The 14,769-nt window shown below is 41.5% G+C and overlaps 2 protein-coding genes across 5 annotated transcripts; both read left to right on the top strand.

Annotated features, from left to right (window-relative positions):
* The first annotated feature begins 585 nt into the window (after window positions 1–585).
* On the top strand, window positions 586–7,690 carry LOC115750838 (histone-lysine N-methyltransferase ATXR2). 4 transcript variants are annotated; one of them, XM_030688422.2, is made up of 15 exons: window positions 586–802; window positions 1,027–1,102; window positions 1,789–1,874; window positions 1,964–2,331; window positions 2,771–2,883; window positions 2,987–3,018; window positions 4,059–4,207; window positions 4,290–4,377; window positions 5,423–5,471; window positions 5,573–5,627; window positions 5,836–5,905; window positions 5,988–6,057; window positions 6,665–6,741; window positions 7,208–7,264; window positions 7,407–7,690. In XM_030688422.2, exons 1-15 carry the CDS (start codon window positions 719–721, stop codon window positions 7,512–7,514), a joined length of 1,482 nt encoding a protein of 493 aa, XP_030544282.1. In that variant the 5' UTR covers window positions 586–718; the 3' UTR covers window positions 7,515–7,690. The 4 variants fall into 4 exon arrangements, 3 of the variants coding, with proteins under 3 accessions (XP_030544282.1, XP_048137819.1, XP_048137820.1); XM_048281862.1 differs by having other exon boundaries at window positions 1,732–1,874; XM_048281863.1 differs by having other exon boundaries at window positions 663–802; window positions 1,704–1,874.
* A 678-nt stretch (window positions 7,691–8,368) lies between these two features.
* LOC115750850 (disease resistance protein L6-like) lies at window positions 8,369–10,322 on the top strand. Its single transcript, XM_030688444.2, has 2 exons — window positions 8,369–8,672; window positions 10,094–10,322. The coding sequence occupies exons 1-2, from the start codon at window positions 8,398–8,400 to the stop codon at window positions 10,320–10,322; spliced, it is 504 nt and encodes a 167-aa protein (XP_030544304.1). The 5' UTR covers window positions 8,369–8,397.
* The last annotated feature ends 4,447 nt before the right edge of the window (window positions 10,323–14,769 follow it).

Genomic DNA, 14,769 nt, shown 5'->3' with positions numbered 1-14,769 from the left:
GTGGTGTTCGGTTATGTTGGCCGTCTTAATATAGCACGACCGGGGATTTGAGGTAGATAGTTCTAGACAAAACAAAATCATTTTTTGCGTTTGTGGATTTTTTGAAATTTCCAGATTCTTTTCTATGAACATATAGTTTCTCCTAACAATCAAGCACAAATTACTCATTAGAATGTCCCGAGGAAGACTTCGAGATTGGACTTCTCGTGATTGTCGAGCAGCCTTGTGATGTACTATCTCTTCGCCGGAGCTCTGATGTCAGAGTAGGCTAGCCATGCCACCATCCTAGGCCTCCAAGATCTAAATCCCTTTCTTGCGAGCGCTCGACGTGCCTAAACCCTAATCCCTCCTCCCCATTGCTCGCCTCACTCTTCTTAAAACCGCATCATAAATTATTTCACTTGCGATAACTAAACGTCAATGTCTAACATTTTCAGGCTAAAATTAGGCGGGAGGAATTGTATTGAATAGTTTACCAAAACATTTAATAATAAACTAATAAAGTTAAAGGAATTTTGATTTAATCTAACATTTGCGGGTTAAGATTTGGTGATTTTTATTTTGCCGAGAGTACATCACATGGACGCCGACTACCGCCGCGCCGCCACCAAGAACCAAAATCAATAGAAGCAGCGGACTAACTTGGGATTGAGTTCGACGTCGCTGCCTTCACTGGAAAATTTCGCTGGCGTTTCGTGTTCGAGGCGAAGCATTTCCAATGGAAGTCGTTTGCCCAATCGACGAAAAGCGCGCCCCTGAAATCTCCGCTCTTCTCCGACCTCCTCCTCCTCGCGAAATCCAGGTATATTCCTCTGCTTCTTCAATCATCTTTCGAATAAGCAGTTGCGGCCGGAGAAGAACAAGTCACTTTTGCGTTCGTTCGCATTAGCATCTTCGTGATGCGACTGCGTGTCTGGATAGGTTCATCTCAGATTCAGTACACTCCCATTTAGTAGATTTTGCATTTTCCCTCTGCTTTTCTCCCGCCTTTCGGTTTCAGTGGTTGTCTGAAATTCGGCTGTTCAGGATTACTTTGACCGACTTTTAGCCTCGCGGGAGTGCTGCCGCCTCAAGGTGAAACAAGATGGCGAGCACGGGAAAGGTAGACCAGTCTCCTGCTCAATAAGTTGCTTTCTTATGAGTTCTTACGCTCGGCTTTGTGCTACTATCTGGCTGAGTTCTCAAATTGACTATTCTTGATTGGTGTGGGATCACTTCGCGTATATTCCCTGGGATGACAGGTTGCTGTGGTGAATTTAGTTGTGTTGTTGGTGACGTGTTTAACTAGTCACCCATTTGCATCGATAGTTCTTGGGAAGAATTTGCAACTGCATGAGTGCCACTGGAAAGAGATGAACTGTGCAAACAAATGACATCAACCTGAAAGCTGCAAACTTTACTTAAAGTGCACACCAAGAAATGCAAGATGCTTCCTAGTGCATGATGAGGGAAATAAAGAAGAATCTCCATGTACTGTTTTGTTTTCTGTAGTCGGAGAGAAAGTAAATTCATTGTTCGCCCTAATAAGGAGTGTCCATTTTAGGCACATAATTTACTCTAGGATAACTCCTGTGCCGTGCCACTTGCTATCATTTTACATTATATTGTTTCTCCATTTTAATTATGTAGTTTCTGGTCTGGCAAAAATGAGCTCAAGTTTCAAAAGTTTCATGCACTGTTGAACTAAATTGTTTTTTGCATAGTTAATGCGATGGAGGAGCTCTTGCACAGAGGCTTCTGCAGTTTGCCTTTCTACAATTGAGATTCTGTTGGATTATTGTTTTCCAGGTGTTTATGCTGATGTAGAGTTTAAAGAAGGGGAGCTTCTCTTAAGGGATCAAATGCTTTTTGGGTGTCAACATCCCTTGAATAAGGTTTTGCTGGCATGGATCCCAATATGCACTTGTCAGGATCTTTGATCATGCACACAAGTCTAACACTTCCTTTTCTTTTTTTATCGCAGATTGATTGTCTAGTATGTAGCTTCTGCTTTCGCTTTATTGGGACATTAGAACTTCAAATTGGAAGAAGATTGTTTTTTCAAGATTTAGGTCTCTCTTCAAGCCATGGATGTGATACTGGTGCGTGCTCCGATGTTTCAAATGATCATGGGGCATCTGACTCATCTGATGGAGACGACATCATGGATGAGAGAAGTTGTGATGACTCTCGTGGATGTGCTTCAGGAAGCAAGAGAGCAAAAGTTCCTCTGCCCAAGGAAATCGTTGAATCATTGATGAATGGTGAAATAGTATTGCCATACTCTGACAAATTTTCTGCGCCACCAGTTGTTCCATGTGCAGGGGGATGTCAAGAAGCTTACTATTGCAGGTATGGGGGCTTTGATATACTTTTTGCCCTGAGATTTGGGTCTCTCGCTTTTTTCCTGCTTGGAAGCAAGTTCCAGTAGTATGCAAAGGACCAAAAGCATGAATATGAAAAGAAATCTTCTTGATGTTAACATTACGTTTTGACTTTGATGGTATTTTGTTAATTTATGCTCATAGAGGCTACCTTCCAAGAGATAAATACAGGAGAAGGTGCTTTCCTTAGTCCTGACACCAAAAGTTTTGAATTGCAAATCTGGAAGTTGAATTAAACAACTGAGTCTGATGTGTATTAGCAGTATTGCCATTATTTTTTCGAGTCACATAATCTGACGTTTTATTTTCTTATGCTGCGTATAAAGCTTGCCGCAAGCATTTTTATTTTATTTTATGGGGCTATTCTGTGAATTAGTTCATTTAGTAATGTCAACAACCCTCTTTAGCAAAGCGTGTGCAGATGCTGACTGGAATTCATTTCATTCTTTGCTGTGCACTGGAGAGAAGTCAGAAGCATTTTCTGCGAAGGCTCTTCTCCAGTTCATGCAACATGCTAATGGTAAAACTCTTTAATCTGTATTATTGATAGGATTCATTTTTTTTTTTTAATTAGTTTTCTACTTCTATTAATCCTTCTTCATTTTTTTTTCTTTTTACTGCAGAAACAAATGATATTTTCATTCTGGCAGCCAAAGTACGTTTCTTCTATAAGTAATTTCCATGTTTCTCATTCCTCTTCCTACGTTTCATTTCCAACCCCTAGTTCTTGCAATTTTTTCTGGTGATGGAAAATGAATTTGTTCTTCTAGCAAAGGAACTTTTTGCTGCAGGTTTTTCTTTGACACTTATTCATATCTTATGCTCCGTTCGTTTTCTGCGGAACGAATTATTTGGAAAATGTTTTTCTAAAATCTATCCCTTATATCGCTTGCAAAAAATGAATGAATGAAAAATATTTCATCGTTCATGAAAATGTTTAGACATAAACTGTTATCATAATGAAAATATTTTTCATCGACTAATTATTTCAAGCGATCAGTTTTAAGAAAATGTTTTACAAATCATCCATTTTCGGCGAAATAGACGGAGCCTTAATGTTGGGCACATTTTTGAGATTGACTATGATTTCATCTTATGAAATAGTGTGTCACTCAACTGCATGTTTATTCTGTTAGGGATTGGTAAAGGAGGAATTGGGGGAATAATCATGCTTGAACTAAATGAACGCCAAAACAATGATATTGACTATTGACGTTAATGAGTCATTATGTACCTTCTTGCCAAATTGCCCTTCCTCGTCGGGAAATGTAGGCGGCTAAGTGAGGCATTAACTTCCCTATGTTCTGCCTTATCTGAGGTCTTGTTATAAGACTCTTGTGCTGACAGGCAATATATTTTTTGCTACATAAGCCTAATTTAGTTTGGCATGGTCATTTCGTATGTCTATCTGGGTAGCCCAGCTGGTGAGAAAATGCTAGGTCGTTGTCGTTGTATGCATAAACTATTATATTGTCACGCTTTGTTATCAGAGAACAAGTGGATCATAGGATATTACCATGTACTTAGACTGTTAAGTTCTCGGTTGGTAGTGAGTATACCATGCACAAAGCAAAGTTCATGTCGTTTTCTCATAACAAGGTTACAGATATTCCTCGATTTTCATATGCAGATCTCCAGTGCACATGTTTAATAAAGCTTGTGTGGATAGCTAATACATTGGTTGTCATTTTTCAGGCAATTGCATACACTATATTACGGTATAGGAAGTCAAAAGCAAATTTTCTGACTAGTTGTAAGGAGGACGCGGCTCGTGTTATGGATAAATTTCATATGCCCTTACTTTTAGAAGCATGGAAGCCAATATCAGTCGGTCACAAGAGAAGGTAATTCTTCTGTGAGGCTTTACCTATTTAAGATTTATTTGTCAAATAGGTGAACTTACTCACAACTGATAATGGCATTTAGGTGGTGGGAATGCATAGCACTGCCAGAGGATGTTGATCCTTCTGATGAAGCTGGATTTAGGATGGAAATTAAAGAGCTTGCCTTTAAGGTAAAGAAATTTCTTCCAGATGTTGCATCTTAAGAGGATTATATTGGGTGTTTAAGTCAATCTTGCTTTTAGTTGTTCACTGTATCATAGTTAGATTATGAATGTGAACCTCCATTTTATGACTGGTTGGAGATTTGATATTGGAAAGAAAAGATTTGGACTGCATAAAAGACTCCAGTTTTCTGTGACGGTATAAAAATTGATAGCTTGGGATTTTGAAAGTCCGGTGTTGGTTTGTATTAGGTAAATGAATCTTGGAATCTAAATAAATGATCATTCTGCTTCTTATGAAGCTGCTCCTGTAGCAGTGTTCATTCATGATGCTTGCTTATATTTTGTTGGTTGCATTCCGCTCTTTAGTTCTTCTTCTTTACCTTTCCATGCTTAGTTTGCTAATAGTATTGTTATGTGGCAAGGTGAAATGGACTCAGGGCCAACCACTCCCAACATCTTTTCGTAAATGTATTGGTACCCGCTTGGGTGCCTCTTAGTGAATTTCTCTTTGCTTATTTGGGGAATAAAAATCAGAATTGCTTGATCATCCAAAGCGATGCCTTTTTTAGTTTTTGGTTTGTTTTGATCTGTGTAAGATCACTACCATTCTCAAGCATCTTTCGGAAGTTCAGGTGTATTGTAAATGGGGATCAGTGGTCATTCCCGGTTGCTCATTCTAAAAAGTGGCCACTAGATACCTTCTACCTTGTCTAGAGAAATTCAAATAGTTTTTTTTTTTTTTTTTGATGACCCAGGGAACCCCCGCACGGCCGGCAGCCGGGGGGTAAACCCTGGGGGCAACACGTGCTAGCCACCACACACGTGCCACCGGGTAAGTCACCCTGCGACGCTTCCGGGATTTGAACACTCGACCTTTTGCGAGAGGAAGAGTGCGCAAGCCAGCTGCGCCACCCAGGTGGGTGGTGAGAAATTCAAATAGTTGATTTTTGAAAAAGATGAAATTCTGTCTTGTTCTCTTTTTATTACTTTGCATGTCAGTGATCTGCATCGTATACTCATTTTTCCCGATAACCCCTTCTTCTTTTTTCAGTCACTGCAACTCCTGAAGGCGGCTATTTTTGACAAAGAATGCGAACCATGTATCCTTTTAAGAACCCTCACAGTTTGCTGATTATCAGTTATCTTTTTATTTTGGCTTGATACTACCGTATGTGAGGTTCGATTCCTTGATTCTACAAAGTATTCTCACTTGACATTTATGGGCACATCATTGGAATGTTTGAGCTGAATAATCTGTAAGTTTTTGACTTATCAAGGATTGAATATATCCTACTTTCTGAGTCTTAAACTGTGGACTATGCGCACAACAAGATCTATAATTATGAGAAAATACAGTCAGTTGGGTCTCCTTGATATTGATGACACGTGTTGTATGAGTGCTTACTAATGATATATCTGCTTGGGGCATTTAAGAATCTTCTTTTTGGTTTTGGTTTGTCACAGTGATCTGGTTGTAGCATCTCCTGTGGAAGATTACTTTTTGTATATCGATGATCTACCATCTCCTGAGAAGGTGTATATGATGCACACTTCTGTCTTTGACATCCGTTACAGAGTTTGGAAATTTATGCATTTGCGATTGTCTCTATTGGCAGGAAGAAGCCAAGAAAGTATCTCAACCATATTTGGATGCCCTTGGTGATGAGTATGCAGTTTCTTGTGAGGGTATGCATAACTTTTACTGGACGGACTTGATTTATCAACAAACATGGTTGTGTTTCTAGCTTGAAAAATCCCTCATCAAACTAAACCCAATTGCTGTTCTAATCATGCCATTACCGGTTCGTGTAGCCCTTTACCTACATGTCACAAGGCCTGAGCTAGTTTACCACGAAGCTGTCTAACTCTTCAGTGTTTGATCTTTTTTTTTTTAATAAATGGGCTGGCATCCAATTGTTCACATGCATGCTGTGGGACTAGAGAAGCACATAATGATACCATATTGTACAATTTCAAACAGAAACATGGCTCAACATGGTTGCGAACCATGTTTTAGCTGACAGTATTGGATAACTTACCTGAGAAGCAGCTTTAGAATATGATATGGATATGAATTAGTAAGTTTACCAGTGTGACAATGATTAATGCAGTCCTGCTTTGTTTTAAGTCCTGACAAGCAGTAGCTTATCATGATGTCGAGTAAAGTTTTTGTTTTTATTCCTTATGGTCCTCACCTATACTCAGCAATTCCCTGTTTAGTTTAATTTCTGCCATTCATAATGTTTAGTTATCATGCCAGTTGTTTAGCTAATAATTGAATTCGTACTTTCAGGCACGGCATTTTTCCCCTTGCAGAGCTGTATGAATCATTCCTGCCATCCTAATGCCAAAGCTTTCAAACGAGAAAAGGTATAAGTAACCCTTTGCACAATTAGTTTTGTAATGGCGATGCAATTAACTACTAGCAATGCTAGGGACGTAAAGGCTGATTTTCCAAGATGGTTTACAAAGCAATGTGGCATGCTGTATAATGGGCAATGCATAGGCGCACGATCAGAGTTTGGTGCACTATTTTTTGAGTCTTTGCATCTCTAGCATTCTTGATGTTTTATTTCTTCTTGGTGTGGTATAACAATTTAAATCCTTTTGAGCTTCAAGATGAGAGATCACCCTTTTCAATAATACTTGAAGATCAACCGCACCGCTAGTTCGTAGATACAAATGTTACAAATATCACCTAATGTTGCCTATTACCCGTGGCTTGCATGTTATGGGCTGGATAATCATTTATGAGATTCGCTAGTCATGCCTTCTTCACGTGACATCATCTATATGTATGCTGTGTTGAACCGATTCCTTGCTGCTGCCTTTTCAGGATAGAGATGGTCAAGCAACGATAGTGGCATTGAAGCCCATTCCAAAGGGAGAAGAGGTAAATCTCATGTGGCTTCATCTTGCTTGTTAGCATATGCTAGGATGAATTTCCTCCAGTTTGGGTGAAAGCCATGCAGCTTTATTCTCTTAAAATGAGCTTATGCACAGCTGACATGGGATAAATTCATGAAATCTCGCAGGTCACAATTTCATACATAGACGAGGATTTACCCGTTGAAGGGAGGCAGGTACTGCTAGCGGACTATGGTTTCACTTGCAAGTGTTCGAAGTGCCAACAAGAATCTTAATAGACAGTACTGCATAAGTTTGCATCCCATGGTCGCTCAGACAACATATCATTGAAGGGTTCAATTATGGTCGTGAGAGCTGTGACGATGTAATGTTAGCTCGGCCGAGTATCGTGACATAATCACGACTCAATTAAAGGTAATGTTTGATCGGCCAATATCCAAAGACTTCCCCACCCACTTTCCGGGAGACATTTTTGTTTTGTTTTTTTGTTTTTAGAGGGGGGGGTGTTTGTGGGGGGTGGTAGGGTTTTGTATCTAAGCATATTTCCTTCAACGAAATTATATGGTTGAGTAGAAAGAACTGAAAGAAAAAATCAAGAAAGGACGAAGAGTGACCTTTCTCCAATGGCATGCAAAGATGGCTGGCGTTGACCCGATAGTTAATTCAAATGACTTCGAAGTGTTACGCTACGCGGAAAGGAAGAGAGTTTTTTTTTCTTTTGGTCCAAAGGAAAGGAAGAGAGTTAAATAATGAGAAAAGCTCAAAGTCTTCGACGACTGACCTACGCGGGGAGAAACAGAGAGAGCGTGGTCGTTGCTACTCATATGTTAATCGTGCCTCTAGCTGTATGAATCTCCTCACGGACCACAGAAAGAAGTCAGCGGTAACATTCATCTGTGTCATCGGATGGCGAACCAAGAGACAGACTCAGGGATTGCAACTGGTGGCCTTTACGACGTGTTCTTGAGCTTTCGGGGACTCGACACTTGTCATGGATTCATCGATTGCCACTACGAGTTCATGATCGTTGCAGGAATCCACATTTTCAGGGATGACGATGAGCTGCGGCAGGGCCAAAGGATCTCGGATGTGGATGACGATGAGCTGCGGCAGGGCCAAAGGATCTCGGAGATCCTGCGAGCAGTAGAAAACTCCCAAATGTACATTCTTATATTCTTCAAAGACTATGCTTTGAGTAAATGGTGCCTGCGAGAGCTAACATGTATGGTGGAGTGCACTAGCCAATCCACGGGTAAAGAGATACTGCCCATCTTTTACGACGTGGATCCCTCGGATGTTAAGCTTGAAACGGAGCTGTACAAAAGCGCCCTAGGGAAGCATGAGGAGGAGCATGGCTACGCTCTAGCGAAGCCTTGGAAGGAGGCTTTGGCAACGGTGGCAAGAATCAAGGGATGGCATATTAAGGATCAGAGGTATTGACCTCATCTTCGTTTATTTAGCTATTTATTTATTTAGTGCATCATAGTCAAATAACCTTCCGTCTGTGAATTAAAAGAGGAGCACACTCTAGCACACAGGTATGTGTGCATTATTCTCTACTACAAGGCTAAGCCTATCTACATGCCGATGAACTCAATAGGATGGAGAATATAAGTGATTCCATAGTACCACTTTAGCCACTAATGTGGCAAGCATTTATCTACTTAGGGTGCCCTTGGTTGGGGGGAAAACTTCATGAAAAAGAAAAATGCTTTTCATGAAATTATTTTTTAGAAAAATGGTTAGTTTTCTTATGCTTGGTGATATGTGAAAGAAAACGTTTTCTCGTATTTGGATCTCATTTGAAAAATGATTTTAATCTCATGGCTTTATCTCATCTTAACAAAAAAGAAATTCGATTTTTTTTAAATTATATTTACTTTTTTTCTTTCTCCCTCCACCGTGATCGGCTAGCTACGGCCACCGGCAAGCTCGAGCTCACCGGTGTCGGGCGAGCCTCAAGCTCACTAGCTGTCATCGAGGCTTGGCAATCGACGGAGGAAGAAGTAAAAGAAAAATATATAAGATATAAAATACAAGAAAATAAAAAATATAATTTTTTAAATAAACATATAATATAAAAATATTAAATAAAACAAAACTAAAAAATAAGAAAATTCAAGATGAGCAATTCCGAAGTGTTTTCACCTCTTTAAATATAGGAATTCACTTTCCTAATGTTATGCATGAATTTTTCATTGACGGGAAAGTGTTTTTTATTGATTAAGTTATTTTCGGCGAACCAAACTAGTGAAAGTCAAGAAAACTAATTCCCAAACAAATACTTTCACTGAAACAAATGCACCCTTGCATCTACTTACTAACTGGAAACTGTTCAATGATGTGGAATTAAATAAAAAAAATTAAAAATCTGCCGAAATTTTTCCTCCTCCACCCACAGCCATCTCTGAGCTTGATCTCTACGCCTCCCTTTGCCGTCGCAACCAGTCTTGTGCGTCGAAGCCAAACCTCCGCCATCTTTGTGGTCGGCTCCGTCTGAAACATAGAAAATAATTTTAGTACATTAGCCGAAAATATGTTATTGTAGACACGTGTCAACTTGTAAGTGGATGTGAGTAAATGCTTGCCACATGAGCTGCTGAAGTAGTACTATGGAACCATTGGATATCTTCGTGCCTCAAGCGGTTGGTTCAAATATAGGTATATCTCTTATTCAAACTGTTTAGATAAACTCTTCGGGGGCAATACTCACCACCCTTGTAAGAGGGTATATCCATGGCTAGTACCATGTGGAAACCGCATATCAACGCTACGGTGATCATTATTTGCTCCTATTTGAAATTCAATTCGCTTATATCTGGTGTCATGTTTATCGATTCAATGCATACGACAGGCAAGGCAAGGTCATTAAAGATATCATTCAGAAGATTATGCAGAAGATCACAATGAGGAAACGATATTTGCCCACCAATCTAGTTGGAATTGATGATCGTATAGAAGCCATAAAGAAGCTATTGAATTGTGATGCTAGTGATGTGCGATTTGTCGTAATCCATGGGATAGGTGGCATTGGAAAGACAACTCTTGCCAAGGTAGTTTTCAACCAACTCTCCTCTATTTGAAGGTCACTCCTTCAGTTAAATATGTCTCGAGTTTAAAATTGTTATTGGCACCACAAGATAAAATATGGGGACCACGTTTGATCATTACTCAAGATTTTGGTCTGATAGGAAAGAAAGAAGAGCACATGGTTTCTTGAGTAATGGTAGATCAAGAAATCATGGTGGGCCCCAGAGAGTTCAAAAGGGAAGAAAAGCCTTCGTAAGTTATGTGGTGTATGAAATTGGGGGGCCAAGTTTGTCAGAGAGAGAAAAAGCAAAACAAAAAGGGAGTGAGTTGCTTTTAGGTTACTTTCTCTGGACAAAAGAAAAAAGGTTGTGCAGAGTGAGGCTGAAATATAAGACCGAAGCCGCACAAAAGAAAAGGTAGTCTTTTCTTTGCAGAGAGATGGAACCGCAGGTTCGCGCCGCGAGGATAAGAGGACGACGCTCTTCTTTGGGTTCTCTCTTAGATTGCGAGGAGTGCTGAACGCGATTCAGTTTTGTACTTCGTGAGTTTTATTTTGTTATATCCAAGTAAGTTGTTTATTTGTGAACACTTTGGGTTTGGGTATAATCTAGGTGCGGGAAACACGAGCGTATTGAGCGATTGTAATTCCGATTCTCCGATTATAGTGGATTGTTCTTGCTGGCTCTCCCGTGGATGTAGGTACCGATATTCGGACCGAACCACGTAATTTCTGGTGTCCTTTATTGTTCATCGTTATTTCTCGTGGCTTTTCGCATTGACTTATTTGCAAGATCCGGGTTAGCTTCCGCGTTATATTACAACAATTGGTATCAGAGCACCAGGTTCGGATATTCTAGATTGTGATTTGGGGCTTTTGCTTGTTTGATTATTATCTGGATATCCTGTGATTGCAATTATGTCCGGAGTGAAAGCTGAAATTGAGAAGTTTAACGGGAGGAACAACTTTGGGTTATGGAGTCTCAAGATGGAGGCGATATTGACAACTCAAGGTTTAGCAGAAGCATTGGAGGGCAAGGCCGAAGGTTGCCCAAACGATGACAGATGGTTGAAAAGGATGTGGTAATGAGGAAAGCTAGAAGTTTAATCCCGTTGAATTTATCGGATGAAGTGTTAATAGAGGTTGGTGAGGAGAAGGATACCGCAGCATTGTGGACAAAACTTCGGGCGCTCTATGTAACAAAGGGTTTGAACAATCGCTTATACATGTTGAAGAGAATGTTCCGGTTCGGATATATCGAAGGTACGTCTATCAGAACCCATCTAGATGAATTTAATAAACTCATGATGGATTTGAAGAACGTCGGTAAGACACTTGATGATGAAGAGCAGGGCATGATGTTGTTAGCTTCCCTACCAGAGTCATGGGAGCACTTTACTGATTCATCATTGCAGGGGCGTACTACGATTACCTCGGAAGAGGTAAAGTCCGCCTTATTTTCTAAAGAGTGGCAGAGAAAGTTGCGAGATGAAAGTCTAGCGCAGGATGTAGCGCGTGGACTAGTGATTCGGGGTAGAGAGCAACAACGAGGGTCCAAAAGCGATAGAGGTAAAAGCGAATTTAAGTCACGTCATAGAAAGTCCAAGGGACGCGTGAAGTGCTTTGAGTGTCACGAAGAGGGGCACATCAGGAGAGATTGTCCTAAGTTGAGAAACAGAGGTGATAAGCAGAAAGCCACAACCAGTGTGGCGAACGTTCTTGAAGAGAGCACTAGTGATGCAGAGGCATTTTGTGTGTGATCACGCAGTTCATCGGGAGATGAATGGGTGCTAGATTCGGGGTGTTCTTATCATATGACGCCTCATAAGAACCGGTTTACTACTTACCGTGACTGCAGATGGTGGTAGAGTTCTCGTTGGGGAATAACGCAGCCTGCAAGGTTGTGGGGATAGGGACAGTTCGGATTCGGATGCACGATGATGTGGTGCGCACATTGACAGACGTGTGGCATGTACCGGAGCTCAAGAAGAACCTTATTTCTCCGGGTACACTCGATGATATCGGGTGTAAGTACACCGCTGAAGGTGGAGTGCTTAAGATCTCTCGAGGTGCTATGACAAAGATGAAAGGGAAGAAAGTGAGTTCTCTCTATCATCTACCGAGAGAGACCGTGACAGGAGCTACTGCGGTTTCATCGGGTGAGTCGATTCTCGATCTAACTCGTTTATGGCATATGCGTCTAGGGCACATGAGTGAGGCGGGTATGACGATGCTGAGTGATAGAGGGTTGTTAAAGGGTCAGAAGACAAGTAAGTTAGACTTATGTGAGCACCGCATCTTTGGGAAGCAACGCAGGATTAAGTTTACTACGGGTATTCATTCGACCAAGCAACCGGTAGAATATATTCATTCGGACGTCTGGGGCCCGTCTCCTGTTCCTTCGAAAGGAGGTGCTCGTTATATGCTGACATTTATCGACGACTATTCCAGGAAGGTATGGGTATACTTTCTGAAGCACAAATCTGACGTGTTTGATCGGTTCAAGAAATTTAAGGCATTGATTGAGAAGCGATCGGATAAACAGATCAAGTGCCCGAGAACCGATAACGGCATGGAGTTCCGTGGTAAAGATTTTACCAAGTTCTGCGAGAGAGAAGGGATTGTGAGACACCGCACAAGACCTGGGACACCACAACAGAATGGTGTGGCGAAACGGAAGAACGTAACTTTACTTGAGCGGGCTCGAAGCATGCTTTCGCATCTTGGAATAGGCAAGGAATTTTGGGCAAGCAAAGTGAACATGGCATGTTACCCGATTAATCGATCTCCATCATCCGCTATCGAGTGGAAGACTCCAGAGGAAGTATGGTCGGGGAAACCTGTTGATTACTCCGGATTACGAATATTCGGATGTCCCGCGTATGCTCATGCGAGTGATGGTAAGCTTGAGCCGAGGTCGAAGAAGTGCATATTTCCGGGTTATGCACATGGGGTGAAAGGCTACCGGCCGTGGTGCACCGATCCCAGATCACCCGATTTTCTAATCAGCAGAGATGTGATCTTCGACGAGACCGCAATGCTTCGACAGAGGAGTTCCGAGACACAACTAGCAGAGTAGACAAATCATGGTGTTAGTAGTGAGGTGGAGCTTCAGGTGGAGACTCCGGAGACCTCAGAGGTAATAGATGTTGAGGCTGCAGATGAGGCCGCAGTTCTCGAAGTCGGTGATAGTGAACAACCAAGATACCGCAAAGATAGTATAGCCGACAGAGTACGAGAGAAGGCAAATTAAACCACCGGTACGTTATGCTTATACGGATTTTGCTTATGCTTTGACCGTAGGTGATGAGGTGGAGACAGATGAACCTTCGTCTTACTCCGAGGCGATGGCTAGTTCTGAGTCGTCGCAGTGGCTAGGGGCTATGAGTGAAGAGATGGAATCACTCCATCGAAATCAGACATGGGAGCTAGTTAAAGTACCCAAGAGCCAGAAGATTGTCGGAAGTAAATGGGTCTACAAACGGAAAGAGGGCATTCCTAACATCGAGGCAGCGAGATACAAGGCGAGACTTGTTGCGAAGGGGTATACCCAGCGGGAAGGCATTGATTACAGTGAGGTGTTTTCTCCCGTGGTAAGGCATACTTCTATTCGTGTTTTACTTGCCTTTGTTGCCGCACGGGATCTCGAGTTGGAGCGACTTGATGTGAAAACGGCGTTTCTTCACGGTGAGTTGGAGGAGCAGATTTACATGAGGCAACGGAGGGATTTGCTATTCCGGGTAAGAAAGATCATGTTTGCTTATTAAAGAAATCTTTATATGGGCTGAAACAATCTCCTAGACAGTGGTATAAGCGGTTTGACGCTTTCATGGCTAGTCGGGACTATTCAAAGAGTCAGATGGATAACCGTGTTTATTTCGGGAGATTGGAGGACGGGTCTTTGATATATCTGCTATTATATGTTGATGATATGTTGATAGCAGCGAAAAATATGTCCGATATTGATGTGTTGAAGAGGCGATTGAGTGCTGAGTTTGAGATGAAAGATTTAGGTGCTGCGAAGAAAATATTGGGTATGGAGATTTTGCGTGACAGGACTGCAGGATTATTACGTCTGTCTCAAAAGAAATATATTGAGAAAATTGTTGCACGTTTTAATATGCGATCAACGAAGTCCGTGAGTACACCATTAGCAAAGCACTTTAAACTTTCGGTTAAGTTATCACCGCAAACCGAGGAGGAAGAGGAGCATATGTCTCGTGTTCCTTATTCTAGTGCCATGGGTAGTATTATGTATGCTATGGTATGCACTAGGCCCGATATTTCACAAGTCGTCGGTGTGGTTAGTCGTTATATGAAGCGTCCGGTAAAACTCATTGGGAAGTCGTGAAATGGATCCTCGAATATTTGAAGGGGACATCAGACATTGGTATAGTATACCGGAGGGACAATAATGGCAGTGAGACCACCGGTTTTGTGGATTCCGATCATGCGGGTGACTTGGATGAGTGCGGGTCTTTAGCCGGGTACGTATTTACGCT

This window comes from Rhodamnia argentea, chromosome 7, assembly GCF_020921035.1.
Source record: "Rhodamnia argentea isolate NSW1041297 chromosome 7, ASM2092103v1, whole genome shotgun sequence".
NCBI lineage: Eukaryota > Viridiplantae > Streptophyta > Magnoliopsida > Myrtales > Myrtaceae > Rhodamnia > Rhodamnia argentea.
The sequence above is the reverse complement of the archived record's forward strand: the minus strand, read 5'-3'. Positions and strand labels throughout refer to the sequence as shown.

Bases quoted from the DNA above. Each gene is read 5' to 3' on its own strand.
- LOC115750838 (XM_048281862.1), top strand. From the start codon at position 719: ATGGAAGTCGTTTGCCCAATCGACGAAAAGCGCGCCCCTGAAATCTCC. The intron at 2,884-2,986 runs GTAAAACTCTTT...TTTTTACTGCAG, and splicing joins GTTCATGCAACATGCTAATG to AAACAAATGATATTTTCATT. The intron at 4,378-5,422 runs GTAAAGAAATTT...TTCTTTTTTCAG, and splicing joins TTAAAGAGCTTGCCTTTAAG to TCACTGCAACTCCTGAAGGC.
- LOC115750850 (XM_030688444.2), top strand. From the start codon at position 8,398: ATGTACATTCTTATATTCTTCAAAGACTATGCTTTGAGTAAATGGTGC. The intron at 8,673-10,093 runs GTATTGACCTCA...TGCATACGACAG, and splicing joins TGGCATATTAAGGATCAGAG to GCAAGGCAAGGTCATTAAAG.